The sequence below is a fragment of the Anastrepha ludens genome, chromosome 4 (genome assembly GCF_028408465.1).
Source record: "Anastrepha ludens isolate Willacy chromosome 4, idAnaLude1.1, whole genome shotgun sequence".
In the NCBI taxonomy this organism is placed as follows: domain Eukaryota; kingdom Metazoa; phylum Arthropoda; class Insecta; order Diptera; family Tephritidae; genus Anastrepha; species Anastrepha ludens.
In genome coordinates this window covers 131,010,266-131,030,803 of record NC_071500.1, presented here as the reverse complement: position 1 = coordinate 131,030,803, position 20,538 = coordinate 131,010,266, and the positions used below count along the sequence as shown (strand labels likewise).

The following is a 20,538-nucleotide window of genomic DNA, read 5'->3' as shown; positions in this document are numbered from 1 at the left end:
GACCATGGTCGCATCTGTGTATAGGGACCCAATTATCGCCAAGCCTGTCCAAAGTACCAAGGTGGATCACAAATGTACATTTTTTGATAAAGATGTAAATGCAAGATATCATTAGAATAAAAACACGCCTAAAACTGTGCTAAAACTGTCTCTTTTTATTTATTTGCGAAAGGGAATCCTTCAAATACATGATAACACTATCAATTTATTAGCATTCAGAAAATTTTGAACGCACGTAAAATATCATAATGGTTTGCACTCAATAAAAAATATCAGACTGTAAAGCTAATGTGAAATAACCGTAACTTTTCTAGTACGTTCATATGGCTTAGATGATAGATTCATCAAGTTTACATGTAGATTATTTCATAAGCTTCGAGTGTAGCCCATATTTCAATATGATCGATTGAACCAAATTCGAATTGGCTGAGTAGCTATGCGTGAAATTCTTCACGCAATACCAGTTAAAAGTCCTACAATATTCAAAAGAAGTAATCGAATCCACAGGTTGGTCTAAGAGAAAAACCTGATGGTTTTCTTTGCTAAACTCAATTATTTTCACAGTTTATTGATATTATTCTTAAAACGCCGAGCATTTTGTCCACGCAGTTCATGAATCTTCACCAATAGATCACATTTTATCTAAAACGCGAGCCGCCAGAAATACAGGCCAAATTTGATCGATTAAGAAGTAATCTGTATCCGATTGTACTTTTACTGTTTTTAATTAATGTTATGGAAATTTCAATGATCAGGATTTCTGGTTACTGATAGTTCATTCCATGCCAACTGAATCACTTGCTGCTTTTGACTTGGAGCCAGCAGTAAAAAGTGAAAAGCAAAGCATATCAAAAATGCGCATAAAGTATACGAAACGTGGTAAACATTTAATTTAACCTAGTAAAGACCATTCAGGTTGCTATGCTGCTACGAGTACAAGCGCGCACTCTATTGCAAATGGTCAGAAACTTTCTAAAATGCTGGCTGGCTATTGTCCATTCAACTTTTGCTGACCTATCCAGCACGTCCATGAATAGAGTGGTAAATATATGAGAAGTTTGTGCGCTCTTCATAAATTTTAATTTTTTTAAACAAGCACTTCGTGCCGAAAAGCTTCACCATCCCTATTTATTCGTGCTACTACCACAAGGCTTCATGCATTTCAAACTTGACAAAGCGTCTGCTGGTCGCTTCTGAGTGTGCATGCACGACTACAACGAACGTTACGGCTATACGTGGATTTGCCCGTTTCGTTCATTCTTTCACAGCTTCATCAATCCAGCAACTCTTGCGTCAAAATAAACTTGTTTCGGGAAGGGACTATTGAATTATGTTAAAATATGGTAATGTGAGAAGGTGTGTTTTAGTGGGTCACAACAGCATAGGTGTAGATTGAAGTAAGGGGCACTCCGATGGCAACCGATTCTACGTACTGGAATGACTCGAGTTTGTTCCGACCAAGAGGTGCCACCCCTCGGCGGTGAAAACCGCCTTAATAAGTCTCTCAACTTCCTCGTTTTATTATATGCCGCACCTTGAAGTTTCCAGATAAAGGTTCCGGAAAAAGATTTAATATAATTAAGTTAAGAGCCATGCATTGATCACAAAGCGAAGTCTTTAAATAAAAATTTTCCGTGCAGAACGCATTTTACAAACTGGAGGACAACTTCAGTGGCCACAATTTCTCTTTAAAAATTTTTCTTCATATAACTGGTTTAGTGGTTTAATTATATATTTTTTTTAAAGATTTTTGCAAAAACAAAATCTCTCTGCTTCTGATTTCTTTGAAATAGTGGTTCAAAGGCAGCAGAACATGGCGCTCTAGCCCCTATTGCAACTTACACACAAATGTACTTTTGTAAGCTTAGTTGGTGTGCACTTTTCACTTTGTGTCATTTTGTCTGCCAATTAAAAGGAATAAAGCTTCTTCTCTTAAACAGCCACTCATGCAAGTAGTCATCCAACTCTAAAGGTTTCTTCGGTACTTGTGTAATATCACCTCCGCTATCTGCCTATTTAACACCCCGCACGGACTGTATGCACTGCTCATTCTGGGGTATCGCTATTAGCGCAGTTAAGTAGACACGTTCGCTTTGGTATTTCAGCTGTTATGGCCTGCAATGACCTTAAATGTTCTAATTGAGTTTACGTGACGTACTTTATACCTCACCTCGCTGTTTGCCGAGCGAGGCACTAAGCAATCTTTACGTTGTCTAACCGTTGTTGTACTGCCCTGACTGCTCGGCCTCCATTTGTTGTAATTTTAAACATGGAGAACTGTTTCATAATTTAAGGCCTTTTATACTATTTAGGTCGCCGTAGCCGAATGGGCTGGTGCGTGACTACCATTCGGAATTCAGAGAGAACATAGGTTCAAATCTCGATGAAACACCAAATGAAGAAAAAGTTGTTTCTAATAACGGCCGCCCCTCGGCAGGCAATACCAAACTTCCGAGTGTATTTCTCCCATTAAAAATTTCCTCATAAAAAATATTTGCCGTTCGGAGTCGGCTTGAAGTTTCTCCATTGGTGGAACAACATCAAGACGCCCGCCACAAATAGGAGGAGGAGCTCGGCGAAACACCCAAAATGGGTGTACGCGCCAATTATATATGTATATATATATATATAGTCCATTACACATTTTTAATATGTATTTTCGCTTAAAATATTCATAGTAAGTATAGACATACTCATCAAGTAAGCTATTTCTTTAAAATGATTAAGTGAACTGATTTTTGCTTGAGCCCTTAGGTATGATAAGTGATAGTAATAATTGATATGATAAGTCATTTTGGGTGACTAGGGGTCATGTTTAAAAACACTCTGGCTCGGTGATAGTTTTTATACCGCCGAAACTTCGTATCCCGATATTTAAAAGATATAAATATATTTTCTTTAAAGATTTATGTTAATTAAAAGGTTCTTATTAAGCACAAAAAATGTTAAAATTTAAAATATAACAAAAAAGTCTGATCTCTTTTACTGGAATCGAAAATTCACAGTTTCCCTAATTACTAGCAAATTTAGTACACAAGGGCCGTAAGCAATTTTTTTATATATTTTTATTTGTATGTATTTTATACCGAAATTCTCATTTGCGAAGTAATGTCTTATGAGTTAAGTCACAAGTCAAATCAAATCAAAGGCTTGTAAGAGGTATTTGTAGAATAATTAAAAGAATTCGTTGTACTCGTATTGGTGATTATAAAACTGTTATTTCGGTTATAGAGTTGGTATAAATTGTAACTTAAACAGCTGATTTAATTCGAATTTAGATTAAATTTGTTTCGTTTCAAGGATCATCCAAGAATATTGAATTTAAGTTGATGAAAACAAATTACTGTATGCGCTTTACTTTGTGGATAAGTGTTCGTAAAACGAAAGCATCACGCAAATAATGAAAAACTTCCATAACTTTTCTAACTCAAGGGGCATACAAGTCAATAAATAGACAGCTCCTAATAAGCGAGCCATTTCGCATATTACAAATCTGATAAAATTATGATGTAAGTGTCCAATTATACTTTTTGAATCCCTATAAACTTTTCCACTGATCCATTTAATTGCCGTTGAATGAGTCAATTAGCAACAAAATATAAAGGACACATGCCGCCTGATATTCGAAAGAACTGTGAAAAATGTGTATAGACTCTTTTATTGCTATTTTATTTCTTTGCGAGACGTTTTTCTTCTTTTCCTATACGACCGAAAAAAAGAAGAACAAAAGAAAAACAAAAAGCGTTGCAAGTTGAAAACAAGAAGTAAAGTTTTGATTTTGACAAGGAAAAATTACGCTGCGGCAAAAGTGTGCAAAGATCTCGCAAGAACTGTGTACCACATCCGCCGGCTCAGTTATTAATGTAAGCCTCATTTTTCGCATTTTTAGTTTCGTCTTTTTCTTTGGCAATATTCGTCGTTGCCATGAAAATATATGAGTTGTAAGCTGGTTTTGCTTTTGTTTTCTTGGTGCATGTTTTTTCCATTAATAGAGCAATTTAAGTTTTCAGAGACGTGGACTTGTAAAGCTGTTGGCAAGGTATGATTTACTTGCACTATGAACGAGGGTAATGGAAAAGCCTCCGTATAATATCGTAATGTTATTAGAAAACTTGTTAGATTTAAAAAAATGACGAATACGTAAAGAATGTCAACACGAAAACAAACTAACAGAAAATAATATAGGACTTGTTAAATAAAAGAGTAAAACGCTAGCAGAAATCAGTGAGGGATGCGCCTGACACGATTCGAAAAAATAGATGCAGGACTCCTGCTAACATAGAAAGGAGCACATGTGAAAGGTATGGACATAAATACCAACTTTAAACTGAAGTTGGGACTGTTACAAAGCGATCTATGAGCACCTTCATTAACACACCTAAAGAGCTACCATGAATCAAATATCAATTTTGTTTTATGTTTCATAGCCAAATGGACTTTGAGTATCTACAAGAACGAAAACATAAGAACAAAACTAATTGCCAAATCCAAAATTATCGCCACATAAAAGAAAACAGTTGAAAGTTTTTATTGAGAATACAATTCCAAATAATATTTCTTAAATTTGCCCTAAGATTTTAGAATTTGCCCTCCCCATTTTCCTCTTACAGTCCCCGCTTGTTATTAATCAGATTAAAGTCGCCGTGCGCAGGAGGTCGATTGAATTACTGTCTTTTGTGTTTAATGTAATTCAAAGTGATATTGATTCTGTGTTTATCTTGCAACACATTAACTTCCTTACTCCGGCGAGAAATTTAAGAAGCTCTTGACGTTTTTTTCTCCAAATATTCAAAAAAAATTCGAAGCGATGAAGTTTTGTTGTGACAAAAAAAGTACAAGTAAAAACATTTTTCAATTTCGAAAACTATTTCTCACTCCTACTTTCCAAATGTATTCCTTATTTTATATTATTATAATTATAAATATTTAATTTTAATATGTATTTTTAGACTAAAAAGTAAAAAGGAGTACAGCGAAACAAATTTCTAAATAAAATATCTGCGCTTCACGGCACCTTAATTCAAATATTTTTTTTCCCTTTAACGTGTTTTAAGTGCATTCATTTTTCTTCGAATGCTCAGTAATGAAAGCAGAAAATTGTGATTGACTTTTATTACATAAAATCGCAATTTATTTTACTTACACACTTCATTAAACAATACGTGCGTGTGTATATTTCTTTGAGAGCTTGTGCTTGTGTTTGACAGAATCCAATAGGAAATTGAGAACTTTTTTCATGAGTGCTGAAATGTGAAAATGCGTAGATTGCCTATCGATTAAAACAAAACATTCAACACAATATGTTAATTAAAGCCTGAGACGGTAGGAAGCAGAGGATATGGTAGAATATGGACGTTGAAGGCTTGCATCAAACAATTTAAAGTTTATGCTCAAGGTGAAAAAAATATTTTGCTGTTTTTTGTTTGTACCATTCAGTTGTGAGTTACATGGTGTTAACAAAGAGAAAATTCGGTAGATTTTACGGTATTGCTTTGTTAACGAGAAAATGCAAGCCAGGCCGCTGAAACTGTGACTGGTGTTTAAGTGGCCGATACTGCAACAACTAATTGTGCAATTTTCGTTTCGTCGTTTCCGTTCAGGCATTTCTGATGCTAAAGAGAATGTCGATAATGTAGATAATGTCAATAAAATCACAGAAATAATCGAAGTTGAACGGCATGCTAGTAGTCGTAGCATCGCCCAGGAGCTAAAGATCGACCATAAAACAGTTTTAAACTATTTACGCAAAAATAATTGAACGAGATTTAAAAAAATCTCATCGTGTGAGACTCGATTGTGGACTATGGGGTGAATTTCACTTAGGGATAAAATCTGCATTGTTGTTGTTTGTATGCAATAAATAAAATATATTTATTACTCCCGTTTAGGGTAATATCCTATGTTTTTCAGTAAATTAAATGAAGTTTGAGTTATCTAAATTTCGTTTGCGGTTTGACATTTACAAAATGGCTCGCTTTTCACTTGAACGATGGACTGAAGAGCGCTTCGTCATGGAGAAGCTGATGGATCTGCAGTCTGAACCATTTCTTCGTTACAATCAGTGGCGAGCGGTACTGTATCAATTTCTTGTTTCTCCAAATATCATAGACGGCATCCCGTAAGCTAGTCGATTGAGCCATTTGAATGATATTGGATTTTATATTGAATAGCTGGGAATACTTTGCCAATAAAAAATCGTGGAATATATTCTTAAACCTTTTGTTAATAGCCACAGTAATTTTTACTGGAGTCCAACTAGCAGTCTACATATAAAGATTGCCTATTTAGGTTTTATTTCAAGTCTAAAATTAAAAATAAAAATGTATCTTTTTGTATAAAAAGTTGCTGGCAGTTAGATAGGCAATTGTTGTTTGTTCGCCAGACAGAACTAGAAGCTGAGAAGATAGTTGGACGGCGACGAAATAGCAACAGTATCCCTTGAAACCAAAAAAATTTACCTGCTGGGTGTTTGCTTACCTAAACTACGTCGCTGGTGCACCATGAGAGGTCGTCACACAAGTTGTGTCTATAAATGGAAATACAGTAGAGCGCCGATTATCCGAAACAATTGGTGCAGAGGGTGTTCGGATAAATGATTTTTCGGATAAACGAAATTCCAGTTCTTTGTTGAGGGTAGGGTAATAAAACACGTCATTGGATAAGGTATACATACTATGTATGTAATGCTTTTTAATGATACACTAGAGTACAGTACATTATGAATGGACACATACACATTAAAGTAGGGATTGCACATATACAAAACTAATATAAAAAAAGTCGAACATATTTGTTTGCTTAAATTTGGAGACTCGGTTCTTTGCCGCCAAATCTCTTAGGTGTTTTAAAGACAGCAACTGCAAAGAATGGCATTCGTCTTGGTGCTCCAACCATTTAATAACAGTCTCAGAGCATTTAAAGGCTTCTTCATTGGACGGACATTTTTCAGCTGAGACGATGTCATCACTAATTTCGTTTTCATCGTCGTCATCTTCAGGAAATTTAACCTGTGCTATTATATATATATCGTCGTCTGTCAACAATTCGTAGCCAGGATCATCCTCGTTAAATTCTAGCCATTAATGCACGTTTTCTTGGTCACATTCTCCAAATCCTGAAACCTCTTTTATCAACTCAACCATTTCTGAAACAAAGTTTCCATTTGTTGGTTCTTCAGATGTAGGGCTAGCTTCGGATTCAACTGCTGGACAAAGCTTATTCCAGGATTTCTTTAGAGTAGTCGCTTTGACAATAGCACACGCTTCCGCTGCCATGTAAACAGCATCTTTCAAGTTAATACCTTTGTTGATCAAGAATTGTTTTATCTTCTTCTTGGCCGACCTTGATGTTCCCTTGCGTCGCTCTCTGAGTCATTTCTATTAAACGTTTCTATTTCATTTGTGCATACTTTTTTTTATTCTTTATATCCGTAAAAGACGTCATGTTTCCTTTCGGTTAACCGACGTTTCGGATGACCGACTTTCGGATAATCGACGCTCTACTGTAATTACAAAGATTAGTAAATAATTGCATAAATCTGAATGATTTGAACTATTAAGTTGACTTTAGCAAGCAGCAAAATATTCCATATTAAATTATGAAGCATAATTTCACCCATTGCGCAATGATAGCTTTGATGCGCTGTGCTATTTGCAAAACATCGTTAATTGAATTGAAGAAGATTAGTTAAGGGCGAACAACAACAAAGCATCTAGTAAAATCCACGAAATTATGATATTAGCCGATCAGAATTATGTCAAAGCCATCAACCTGAGATTCTGTTACGTCAATGCAAAGAGGATAAGACGAAAAGTGTCAAATGCACGTACAGGACGCGCACTCTCCAGCGCATAGATATAGTAGATAGGAGATATAAAAAATGTTGGGAGCTTTTGATATTAAAAAATAAGGAAATGCATTATTTTGAAAATGAAATCAAACTATTCTGATTTCCACCCTTGGACCGCTATAAGAATTTCATCAAGGTGGAGCCGCGATTATGTCTATTGACACAACCAAGTACCTGCATCCATGTCCCTCTCTTGTGGACGTATGAAGATCTTACGCCAGGAATAGTATCCACTCCTCTCACTGTTTGATAGGTGGTTCTGAAGGAAGTGGAACATGGGAAAATATGCGATAGCGCAGAATTTACGAACTATCGTCTTGTCTTCTGTCTGATTTTATTGTGAGTGATTGACTCAAATGTCAGCGTTTGTCGTCGTTCTATCCAGAAACAGTTCATTTCTGTGTCGTACTTGCAACTGTACCTGCTACTGCTGGGTCTTACGCTCTTATTCAATGAATTGAAGTCGTGCCATCATTTTTCCAGCAAACGCCCGACCCGCCTCCCACTTAGCACTGGATGAGCACATGTCCCGTGTGGGGCTGTTAGGACTAGGTGAGTGCTCTTTCAAGTATTGCACGTTCCCGTGCGAAGCGATCAAAATGAAAAGTCAAATGTTCTGCGCTTTTGATTGCATTAGGGCATATTTTGCAAAATCGCCAGCTGAAAACGGTGGAGATATTCCATGAAGCAGCCGTGACCGGTGGTTATCTGCGTAAGATATTAATCAGTATCACCATGCTTTCTTTCCATCCAGTCTTCGATACCACACATACATGGTCGACTCTGTTTCAAATAAGGTTAAATAACTACGGGACGTGGATCGCAGGCAGAACCAGTTGAGGACACGCCATATATCTGTATACTTCTCCGAGTCGCGATTTGTGCACTTCCTTTAAGCGAAACGAAAGATTCATCAGCTTTCCGCTTACTAATTAACTAGTGGTAAATTTATTATCGCATTCAAAATCAATGGTATTAATGGTAATAAAAAGCAAAATCAGTATAAAGAAATATTTTTCCGATAAAGAAGTATGAATAAAATCAAGGCATGGAACTGTATTCATTAAAGCTGTTCGACTCTTAATATTAATTAAAAATTAAAAAAAATGTCAATGCAATTTTACTGAAGACTATTAAAACCTACAATTTAAGATATTCAACTTTGCAATTACTCATGCGTCAACTACTATACCTATGTATGCCATGTTGTGTTAATGCTTAATTAATTTGTAACATGAAATATACTTATACAGGGCCCGGTTACTCGAAGTGTAACTAATAAAAAAGGCCATATATTTGGTTTTAAAATTACTTTTATGTTCGGAAATTGACCACTCTTTGGTGTAAGATCATCGCCTTTTGGATCTTGTAAAGCTTGACTTTCATTTTTCGGTATGCGGATACTACGGTCGTTCAAGTCGCTTCTTCACTTTTTGAACCATTTCACGTGACGTTGCAGTCTTTTGATGATCACCTCCATAACATTTCGCGATGCTACCAGTATCAATGTAACGAGTAATGGTGCGATAAACAAAAACTTTATTTAGTTTAAGGTGCTCGAGCTCACGAACAATCGCTGGTTGTGATTTTCCAGCCAAATATTATATAATGAAATCGCACTTTTACGATTGAAATCCATTACTGATTTTTTTCGCGTTTACTCTCGGCAAAATGCTTCCGCGCGCTTGTAATCAATACTCTGGACTGTCATTAAGCCAACTAACAGACAGCTGGTGCTCGTGCATCAGCTGCGCGAGCGATCTAAATTTTGTTGCATTTCGAGTGCCGGACCCTGTACATCTGTGATTTCTTCACCAAGATGGCACACATCCATATGTTTGCATGCTATACTCATTTACATATGTCTCTGAACAACGTTATGAACAACAGATGAGATCTAATGGCGGTGAATGCTTTCAAATTGTGACAGCTGGCAGTATCAGATGTGCGTATCGGTATGTACATATACTTATGTACATCTGCATATACCTGCATATGCATGTGGGCATATTTTCGTAGCTTTTTAATTACTGTAAGTAGCGCATTTTCCGTGTGCCATCGGCGTTGGTAAATGTGCTGCACTGAGATATTTTTTATCCTATATACATACATTCCTTTACTAAAAAGCGTTGCCATGATCAGTACTCGACATAACACGGCTGTATACTTTGGGCTAGCCCGCAGCATCATATTTTAGCGCCAAGACAGAAAATTGTATGTGTACAAGGCTATGCGTGCATTTCCTACACCAGTTCGCTCACCTTCTTTGTTCACTCATACACCTCTCCGTTAAATACACATAAACATGTATGGTTATGTATAAAAACAGATATAAATGTACTCGTATGTATGCGCATCGGATATCTCCTACTTGCTTATGTGCAGCTTCAACATGGACGAAGGATTTAAAGAGCAAAACTATCTGCCCCGAAAAGTAGGTTTATTGATTATATATAATGCCCTAGTATGAGGATAAAAAGTATATAAAAAGATATAAAAATATTTTGCGGTTTAACGCGCCACTGACATTGGTGTTGATACTCCAGCTCATGCGATTTTGAGCTTATTTCAGTCACGTCAAATGGCGAATCCAATATGTGTGAACGTACGTCATGGCGCTGAAGCGTTACTGCTCAAGAAAAATGGAATTTAGCATCTCATCAATATGGGGAAAGTTGGAGCGTATTCACTCTCACCGAATTTTTCATTATCGTTTCCGGCTGCAGTTTGGAAAATTTTTCCAGATTTTTTATGAAATTATCCTAAATAAATTAAATTTAAATAAAACATTAATGAAACTACATATGATCTAACGTAATGTTCAAAATAAATCTATGGTAAAACAGTAAAAATGTTCGCATCATTAAGTATTTATGCCATTTATGTTGTGTGGAATAGATGTTCAAACACAATCGTAAAGTGTATGTTTGTTATTTGCCACGCACATATTCACATAGTCGTAAGAATGTACCCTCACACGACGACGTTGTGAGAAAAAATAAAAGTATACAAGTGTATTTCTGCGTCTTTCGCCGACTTCCGTGTTGGTTACCTTTTTCCCGAGTTTCTCTTCAGCTTCCTGCTTTCCACTACTTCACATCCATATACATATATTTGTTGTATTTGCTCTTCTCTTTATTCCATATTTTCTTTTTTCACATTGCATCAAACGGTATAGTTCCAGGTAAGCTTAAGAACCCCAGTTCGCATACGCCTTGCTGCCTTTTTATTCATGCTGTTGCTGATATAGATACCATATTTTGGGATGCCTGTAAAAACGTTGATTGTTTTTTGGCTGCTTTTCACCATTGTCTGATCAATCAGCAGTCCGTAATTTATTGATTAAAATTATATTAAAAAGTTGTAATATTTTTCTTGACGAAAATACCACGCGAAATTCTGAATTGTCCATAAACAAATCTCAACTTCTTCTTGTATTAATATATATAATATATGTAAATATTCTGTATCGCGATATGATTCATGTGGCTGTATTGGCAGCCCTCGCAATGGCGTATTCTTTCAAAATGCGTCTTGTCCAAACATTTTTTATTAAACGCGTATTTGCAGCATTTTGATTACGCCGTTGATTTCATTTCAGTCAGCCAGTTAATCAAACTGAAAGTATTTTTGTAAAATTATCTAGGTAAGTTGTTGATTTTTTGTGGAGACTAAGGAAACGAATGAAACAATTTAGTCGATCCATAACAGATTTGTATTATATATATAGGGTTTTTCAATAGGTACGCTTCAACTTTTTTCCGATAGGGAGGGCGAACGACGCAATATTTTTTTATTTTTCGCTTGCCATTTGTAAACTTCATTAGTATACATTTCATCATGGAACGCTACACACTTAAGCAACGATTGCAAATCGTGCGAATTTTTTATGAAAATAATCGTTCTGTTGCTGCTACTTTAAGAGCATTACGGCCATTTTACGGTCCATATAACAAGCCGTCTCGTTTTAGGGTTATGTGAAGTCATTGGTCTACAGTAACAAGCCGGCGACAATTTGTGAGCTCAGAGCCAATATTGAACGCGAAATTGCTGGAATTTCGGCCGATTTATGCAAAAGAGTGGTCGAAAATTGGGTTCAACGATTGGACTTCGTAAAACGTGCACGCGGTGGTCATGCAAAAGAAATCGAATTTCATACTTAAATGTATATGTTCAAACTCGATAATAAAAAAAAAATTAGTTAAAAAAGTCAAACCGTTTGTGTTTTATTCAAAAAAGTTCAAAAGTTGAAGCGCTCTTACTGAAAAACCCTATATATGTATATATAATTGGCGCGTACACCCTTTTTGGGTGTTTGGCCGAGCTCCTTCTCCTATTTGTGGTGTGCGTCTGATGTTGTTCCACAAATGGAGGGACCTACAGTTTTAAGCCGACTCCGAACGGCAGATATTTTTATGAGGAGCTTTTTCATGGCAGAAATACATTCGGAGGTTTGCCATTGCCTGCCGAGGGGCGACCGCTATTAGAAAAATGTTTTTCTTAATTTTGGTGTTTCATCGAGATTCGAACCGACATTCTCTCTGTGAATTCCGAATGGTAATCACGCACCAACCCATTCGGCTACGGCGGGCACTGTATTAGTGATCAAAACAAAGGAAATTTGAATTTCGATGACAATTTCAAGTATTCTGACCTTTTTTGCTTGGAAAGGTTCTCAAAATTGAAGTTTTAAACATTTAAAAGGTATAATTATGAGTATGCAACACAATACTTTAAAAATATTAGCCGCAATATTTTCTTCCCAATACGTTTTTCCCTAATTCCATTTTTAATACAAAAAATAATTAGTTTATTGTATTTTCAATTTTTTCGATAAAAAAATGTTAATATTTTTATTGAAAGTAACAGTTTAACTTTACACGAGTAAGAATTTAAGAGGCAATCGCACGAAGCATACATTAAGACCAGATTAGATATTTTACTGTACTCGTACAACAGATAGTTCAGAATACAAGCATGCGCATCTATAGTGCATAAATGGTCTGACGACAAGGAAGTTTGTATGATCATGTATGTACAAGAAGCTTGTAGGTTCATAAATGTCGTACTCACTGGGAAATTCTCCAGCTGTCACTCAACTAAAAATTCATAGCAGAGCCAAGTGAGATCAAAGCAAGCCATCACAAAATGTACATCGTCAATACACATTTGAGCGCTTGTACGGATAAGCATTCGGTTTCAACCATACCATTAATTCGGAATATATTGGCTAAGCTGTAACAAGCACGCTAAGTTCTCAATGTAATAATTCAATAATAAAAAATTAAAATTGTACAATAGCGCACTCACGCACGAGTAACTGAACTCCTAATCATAAAAAAAAAATCAAATGTAATAACAGTTTGCATTAATACGCAAAAGTAAATGTAAATATTGTAAGTCTTCGCAAAAAAGTGCCAGACATCGCAGTGGAAGCAGCCTTAACTTTAATAACATCATTTAAAATGCTACTGCCCGTCTTTTGGATTATTCTAATGCGCGCAAATATTTGTTAATTTAAACGCAATATCTCTTGGCACCTTGTCGTGCTTCGACTTAAACTGAAATAACAAATGTCCAAGAAGTCTCATCATAAATAAAATTTGTTTGAATAACTGTCAATCATATTGAAATATTGTTTAAAATCCGTACATGAAAGCCCAAATTTATATATTTCCTCATACATTTATGTGTATATACATATCTCATAAACAGGATTTATTCAATTATATTCAACAATATTGAAGATTTATTACCTTTCAAGGTACTTTAGGGCGGGAAAATACTGAGGATTGAAAAATAAAATAAAATTTAGTAGTGGAATAAATAAATAGACCTAAATATTTAATATAGCTTTGTAATTGCTAGTATTGCTTTTGCTGTTTCTGAGTACTTAGATGGAGTGGATGTTGTTGAACAATAAGCCAATCAGCAGACAGAAATAAGTGCGGCCGCTTTTGCATAAGTACATATGCAAATATGATATTATTATTGTCCTTTTCAATGGCTCTTGATATCGCATCCAGTTTATGCCATATGCCAAATGAATTCACCGTACCAGCTCACACTTGCACAATAAAAGATGCACGTGACGAGACTTGTCTTTTAATGACAGATAAGCACCTACTACTAACAGAACCATTCTTTGCCTAGTGTCATGCATACGTGCATACATATATGATTCCATAAAGCATATGAGAGGAATTAAATAGTCTGCAAAGAAAATACATTTTTTCTTTAATTTATTTTATTAATGATTCCCCTATCCAATTAAAAAGTAGCTGTTAGTATATTAATGGTTTTGAAGTATTCTTAACTTAGAAGTTTTCTGGAGAGTAACCCCACTTGCTATATCTAATGCGTAACTCTTAACAAATAATTTTAAATTTTTAATTAATTTTGAGTATTTATGCAGCGCCGGCAAATACCCATCATGCGCTGATTTGCTGTTAAGACAAAGTATTTTATTCTTATCTTTATTCCTCGCCTTAGGTTTCACTATATTTATTTTTGTTTCTCTATCTTCTGTAAAAAAGAAAAAATATTTTGGGATTTCCACTTGAGAGCAGGCGACATGTAACTGATAGCGATATAACGAAGATTTGATCCATGAACGTTCAGTTTTTTCTTTGTTTATGATTATGGAGAAAACGAGAGGTCGGGAAACTATACGAACATTTTCTTTCGATTTCCCATTCAGAATTGATGCTTTGATAAAGTTTGGCTACAGTGTTTTTTTTTTTTGGGAAGTCTAGTTTACAGTCATTACATAATCAAAGTGCACCAACTTTAAGTGAAAGAAGAAGGCAAATTCAACAAATTCAAAAATTTGATGGGATAGTTAACGATTTTCTTCGCATTCATAAGAATATTAATCGATTTGTACGTATGCATCTTTGCATGTATGTATTTACAGTAGGTTGTGCTTATAAAAAAGATGCAAAATAATATGATTAACAAATAAATTGATATAAGAACGTTTTTTCTTGTTCCTTCATAAATTAGTAAATTTTTAATATCCTCAGGATAAAACATACGAATAGAACAAGAGTTTAGAACCGTTCTCCTGTGAATATGCATTTGATTTCTCTTCTTATATGGGTGTATTTAAAATTTGTAAAACATTTTCAGTATTTCATAGATATAGGACGAATTCCATTTATTCTGAGCCCATTTTTATCCTTTACTAGCGGACATGACAGACTTCGTTCTGTCAAATAGATTTTGAATCTAGCAGTTTATAAGTCGACCTTAAGACGTTTTTACTCTGCTGACCCTCACATACCGCCCTATCATCGTGGTAACGGTTCTGTTCAGGAGAATTAATGAAAAGGGTCAGCTCGGGACCCACTAAAAACTCCGACTGGGATGTCTGCCAGAGGGTTTCAAACTAAGAGGAGAACTTAAGGTTCAAGACTGATTGAAAAATAATCTAAAGGGATAGTGGGAATCTAAAGGTGACAAATATTTATAAAGTGCTTTAATGACAAAACATAGAGATAATTAATTATTTATTATTATTATTAACATAGGGTTAATAACCGATATAATAAAGAATAATGAAATAAAACGTATATATGTATTTTCAGTAATCGCTTTATTGTAAATCGAGTGAATCATAATTATTAACAAAAATCTGTTTTATTTTTATTGTAGTGCTTTATGATACACAATGTTTTTTGTTTGATTACCTGGTGAATATACAAATAAATCTGATGATTTTCCAACACGGAAACAGGCAACATACAATTGACCATGTGAGAAACATGAGTTTTTTAGATTCATTAATAATGTTTGTCTTTTGTTATTCTTAAAATATGTTTATCTTTTGGTATTCTTAAAATATCTTTGGATTTGTTCAGCCCTGCATGAATATTCTTAGAACTTACTTAACTATTTTTATTTATTATTTGTGAATGAAATATTCGTTAATTCGTTCTGAAACTAAAACAGAAGAAAGAATATTGCGAGGCCAATCAAATCAATAGCTCTTACATTTTCTGACTTTTCAATTTGGCCAGGTTCACGATATTATCAATTTTGTGTAGATCCTCCAATGCGAGCACGCACACACACGAACGCGCAATATTTGTATGGGAAAAAGAAAAGGGCTGTTTTAGGGTTTTCCCGCAAATTATTCGCATTTTTCTCACCGTACAAACCCTCTTTGGACTTCAAGGAACATTTTAAAAAAAGAATTGTTAATTGTTAATTGGTCCATGCCTTGTTGAGTTATGTGCTTACCAACACATTTTGGGTCGAGGTGTTCGTAATTGCTAATAAAACATATTTCGAATTTAAATTTGATTGTGTCAATAAGTTTCAAATCACTTTTTTACAATAATATCAATCAATCAATTGTTCCGCCAAAAACGCCGCAAGAAATAGGCCCACCAAAAGTATATGTCATGCTGTTAATCCCAAAAAGTTGGACCTAACTGCAACCACTTACCTACTCCAACAACTCTAATATTTCCGCCCGCTGTCGATACTAATCAAATTTGAAGCCCACACTTATTTGTTTATTAGTGCCTGCTGGGCCACTTTTTTTTTAAATCAATTGGTTATGAAAGACCGCAAATTACTCAATTACTTCGAATCGTTTTTGTCAGTTTAAGTGGTTATTTCTAATGGTTATTAATAACGAAAAAATAACCAAAACGCATTAGAAATGTCATTGTTTTCACAATTAATTTATGGCCAATAAATGATGGGAAGGCCAAATAGTCACCAGATATTTATACATTCGATTGCTCGTATATACTTACACACACATTTGCATCTAACATACATTGAGTATATTAATAAATAAAAGATTTATATAAAAATTGAGTTTGAATGCTTTTGGGATATATGAAAAGCCGTGAGTAGTCAAATTTATTTAACCTCGATTGAATAAGTGGTTATTGTGTCACAATTTATGTTTTAGTTTTTTTTTTTTGTGTTGTACATCGGAGCCATCTTTATACATTAATTAATCGGAGCCATCTTTGTACATTAATTAGAGACAATCCGTTGCAAGTTATTCATATAATGGACGTTATCCTCCATTGTCAAATGTGGCTTTCGCCGCCTCAGGTTTTTATTTGCATGGAAACGGATGGAGCTCGCTTGCTTCGAATCGGGTAAAAGCATATTTAACACATTTGTGTTTGTACTCATTTCTTCCTTAGTAGAAAAAGGTGAATTTTGGTGAAAGAAAATGCGAGCATTGAGGAACAATGAATATCGAATTATGAGAAGTATAAAGGTTTCGCTTTTGCCTTCCTGAGTTGAGCAACTGTGAAGACGTGCACAAGATAGAGCAACCAAACGGTGAAAGAGGACGGTAATGGAATAAGTAATGAAGTATGTATGCGGCGATTACAGGAAGCCAAAGTTTTACATACAAATATATGGGTTACTGAAGCCGATGCACAACAGTTGGTTGCAGTCCGAAAACCAGTGATAAGAGTGATAGTAATCTGTGGAAGAGATGTTTCGTTCGGTTGAGCCAAATTTGTACCCACGGAAACGGGAATAATACGATAAATATAAATCAGTGAAAGTTGGACACAAAGAAATTGAAAAAGTTGTTTACATTTTAAATGAAGAAGTGCTGGAAAAACACTTGAAGCTAAATTAAAAGCCTGGTTAAAATCAAACCACATCACCCACAGTACTTTTTGTCACAGAGAGACGAGTAAGGTCTCTCAGAGCACGACAACCAATCATACGCAGACGCAGGCTTTCGCGCTCAACGACACGATACAAAACAATTCAAAAGTGTGGGCAAAGCAATGTTTGTTTGCTGGTCCCTAGATATACTAGGGCCAAAAGTTCAAAGAAAACATCATTTTCGTGGCGATAGTACTTTGGTTTTGTGGATGCTGAGCAGCAGCCGCTCTTCGTTCGTCTAAAACACATTTGCCATCAAATGCCAAGGCGAGAGCATGGAATTTCAGCACACCGTAGCTCAGTCACCAAACGGCTGCTCTTAGGTAAAGTTGCGCGTTAACTAAACAATACCCCGCGAACCGTTTTTAATGCATTGTCGCAAAGAAAAGTGTTAACAGAAGATTCCTTACATGCATGTAAATTAGTGTTGAGAGCCGAAACAAAGAGTAGGACGTTATAAGAAGCTAAATGGGTGTAATAGTGCACAGTAAAAAATAGTTGTAATTTGTGCGAATATGAGTGTATTTTCAAAGTTTTAATGCATAATTGAAATATAATGGAAAAAGACAAACATATATTTTAACATAAATTCAGCGGTCACGCCCAATTCTACTTCGAAATCAGAAATCAAATAGTCTGACTTCATGATGGAATTGCGGCCATTGAGTTATGAGGAGATGTGTCAAATAGAGCTGCTGCAACTTCCTGGTGCTGCTCATTCCAATGCGGCTACGGTAGTTCCCATCATGATGATACCAACTTCAGTGGTATCGCCACGTACCGCCATCTTGACAACTGTGGCTGGGCCTCCACAAAATAGCGCCAATGAAGCATCGGATAATGAACACATTTACCAGTTCCAACCCACGCATATATTTGCCACCACCCCTTCCACTTCAGATACAGTTGTTCAACCTGAAGAGTACGCTGCTGCTATCTTAAGTGGAGGCACCAAACTGTTACAGCCACAAACACTTGTACTTCCAAGCATCGAGCAACAACAACAGCATAGTTCACACCTGCAACAGCTTCCACAAGCGCAGCAACAGATTCCACAAACCCAGCTGCAGCAACAACTACCAGCTACACTTAACATAATTTACAAGGGTACACTCACCGCCGCATCCCGCTCACGAGATACCCTCGAAAATGCAACACTACCGCGTGATTTCTCACCAGCCGTCGTTGATATCAATGTAGACACCGGCAACACAGTTGGCGATGAAAGCGATTTTGAAGGCAGTGAATGTGGCGCGAGCGTTTCCGGTGCCACTTGCATTCCCCACTTTCGTTTCGGTGGCTGTGGTATGATGATGCAGCCTACAGCAATTGGCAGCAATACTGAAGTTGGCAGCCATCATCAACGTCGACATCAACATCAAAATCGGCATCATCCTCATCCTCAGCAGCATCGTCATCGGCAGCAAGAACAAGATGCTGTCGGTTGCGTCGCATTTTCGCACATGATGGGGACATTCGCTTCAGCGGCAGGCGGGGCAATGCACTCAGTACGCTTCGCTGGCCCCCTCGGTTCACTCACCGGGGTGGGTGCCGGACTTTCCAACACATTGAGTCGTAATCGACTCGCATCGAGCTTTCACACTGGGTCCACGCAACAAGCTCCCAAACGTGTCTCATTTAAGGGAGATAATTTGCTCCCGGAGGGAATGAAAGAATTACAGGAAATTCACAGCCACTCCAACAACGGCAGCGTTGGCAGGACAGATGCACTCAGTAATTGCTCCTATATGCACTTCAATAACTTCATGGATAACCAGGTGCGTATGGGTACGCGACGCATACTCACAAAGTGTGTAAGGGTATAAAATAGCACACCGATGTGAGCAAGTGAATACGGAATGTGTGTATAGTGCGGCGTAGGTGCTTACTGCTAGAAAGAAGGGAAGGACAGATGGAAAGTAGAATGCATTTTGACCAGTTAAACTCGAACGCGCCTTTCTGCGTGTCAAATGCAATTTAATGGTAATCACCGACCGATTACTGCTACACTTTGCATAAAACGATATGTTTGCAACTCTCAACGAGGGTATGATTGTGTGTTCAGATCTGCAAGAGCAGCTAATGTAGTAGAGGTTGAATTTATGTATTATGACTTTCCGTGATTGGATTTTTTGTTTTTATTATTGTGTTGATGCTGTTAAGGTACACAACTTCATCACTGCTCATTGAACTGATTTGTCAGCGCTAGCTATAGCCGTACAACAGGGAATAACTCGGATTTTATTGGTGGAATAGTAACACATACACATACGCAACAATCGTAAACATACAGATGTAGAAGTTAATATAAATCGAGTTTCGCTATACGCTTAAAAGTCCCCATATATGTATGGTGATGTTTTCACTACTACAACAACAACCGTGTTAACATTTTTCACATGCCGCCCCTTGGCAGTTAATGTCAAACAAAACCGAGTGTATTTCTCCCATAAATGAGTTTTTTATCAAAAAATATCTGCCGTTATGAAGATGATGAACGCGCCTATTTTATATACATACATACATGCATGTGTACGTTATGCTAAAATTATTTATAAATAGTGCGCTTCTTTTTAGTTTGCCATGAAACATCCAAAAAAAGAACCAATCAGGAGGACTATTTTTACATTTCTACCACAAATACCGTTAGCATTATAATTCACCTACTGCCATCTGCCATTTTGCCAATACATCCCTGCACGACATTCCTATGTCGAATAGGCAGGCTTATATTCATCATTGCATTCCTTGGAGACAAGAAGAAAATGCATGTGATTTATCAAGGAAACAACAACCATAAAATATTTTACTTCACGCATATAACTGGCACATATTGCGAGTTATTTCGATCTTCATTCATTCATTAAGTGCCCCGATGCTCATTCAGATATCAAAGAAATCTGAAAATTTTGCACAGAGTTAGCCGCTTTACCACACTGTCTCCCATTTATTCATGTTCGTGTCGGTTTCATTCACTTGTCGTTTGCTACCAAATGCGATGAAACTTATTAACGTCTGCTTCTTTAAGCGTA

At 36.2% G+C, this 20,538-nt stretch overlaps 1 protein-coding gene across 1 annotated transcript in view; it reads left to right on the top strand.

Moving 5' to 3' along the window:
* Positions 1-18,150: 18,150 nt before the first annotated feature.
* LOC128861244 (uncharacterized) overlaps positions 18,151-20,538 on the top strand; it is a 28,453-nt gene continuing 26,065 nt past the window's right edge. The window contains exon 1 of the mRNA XM_054099221.1: positions 18,151-19,284. Within this exon, the coding sequence (XP_053955196.1) occupies positions 18,151-19,284 (1,134 nt within the window). The remainder of the gene's footprint in view (positions 19,285-20,538) is intronic.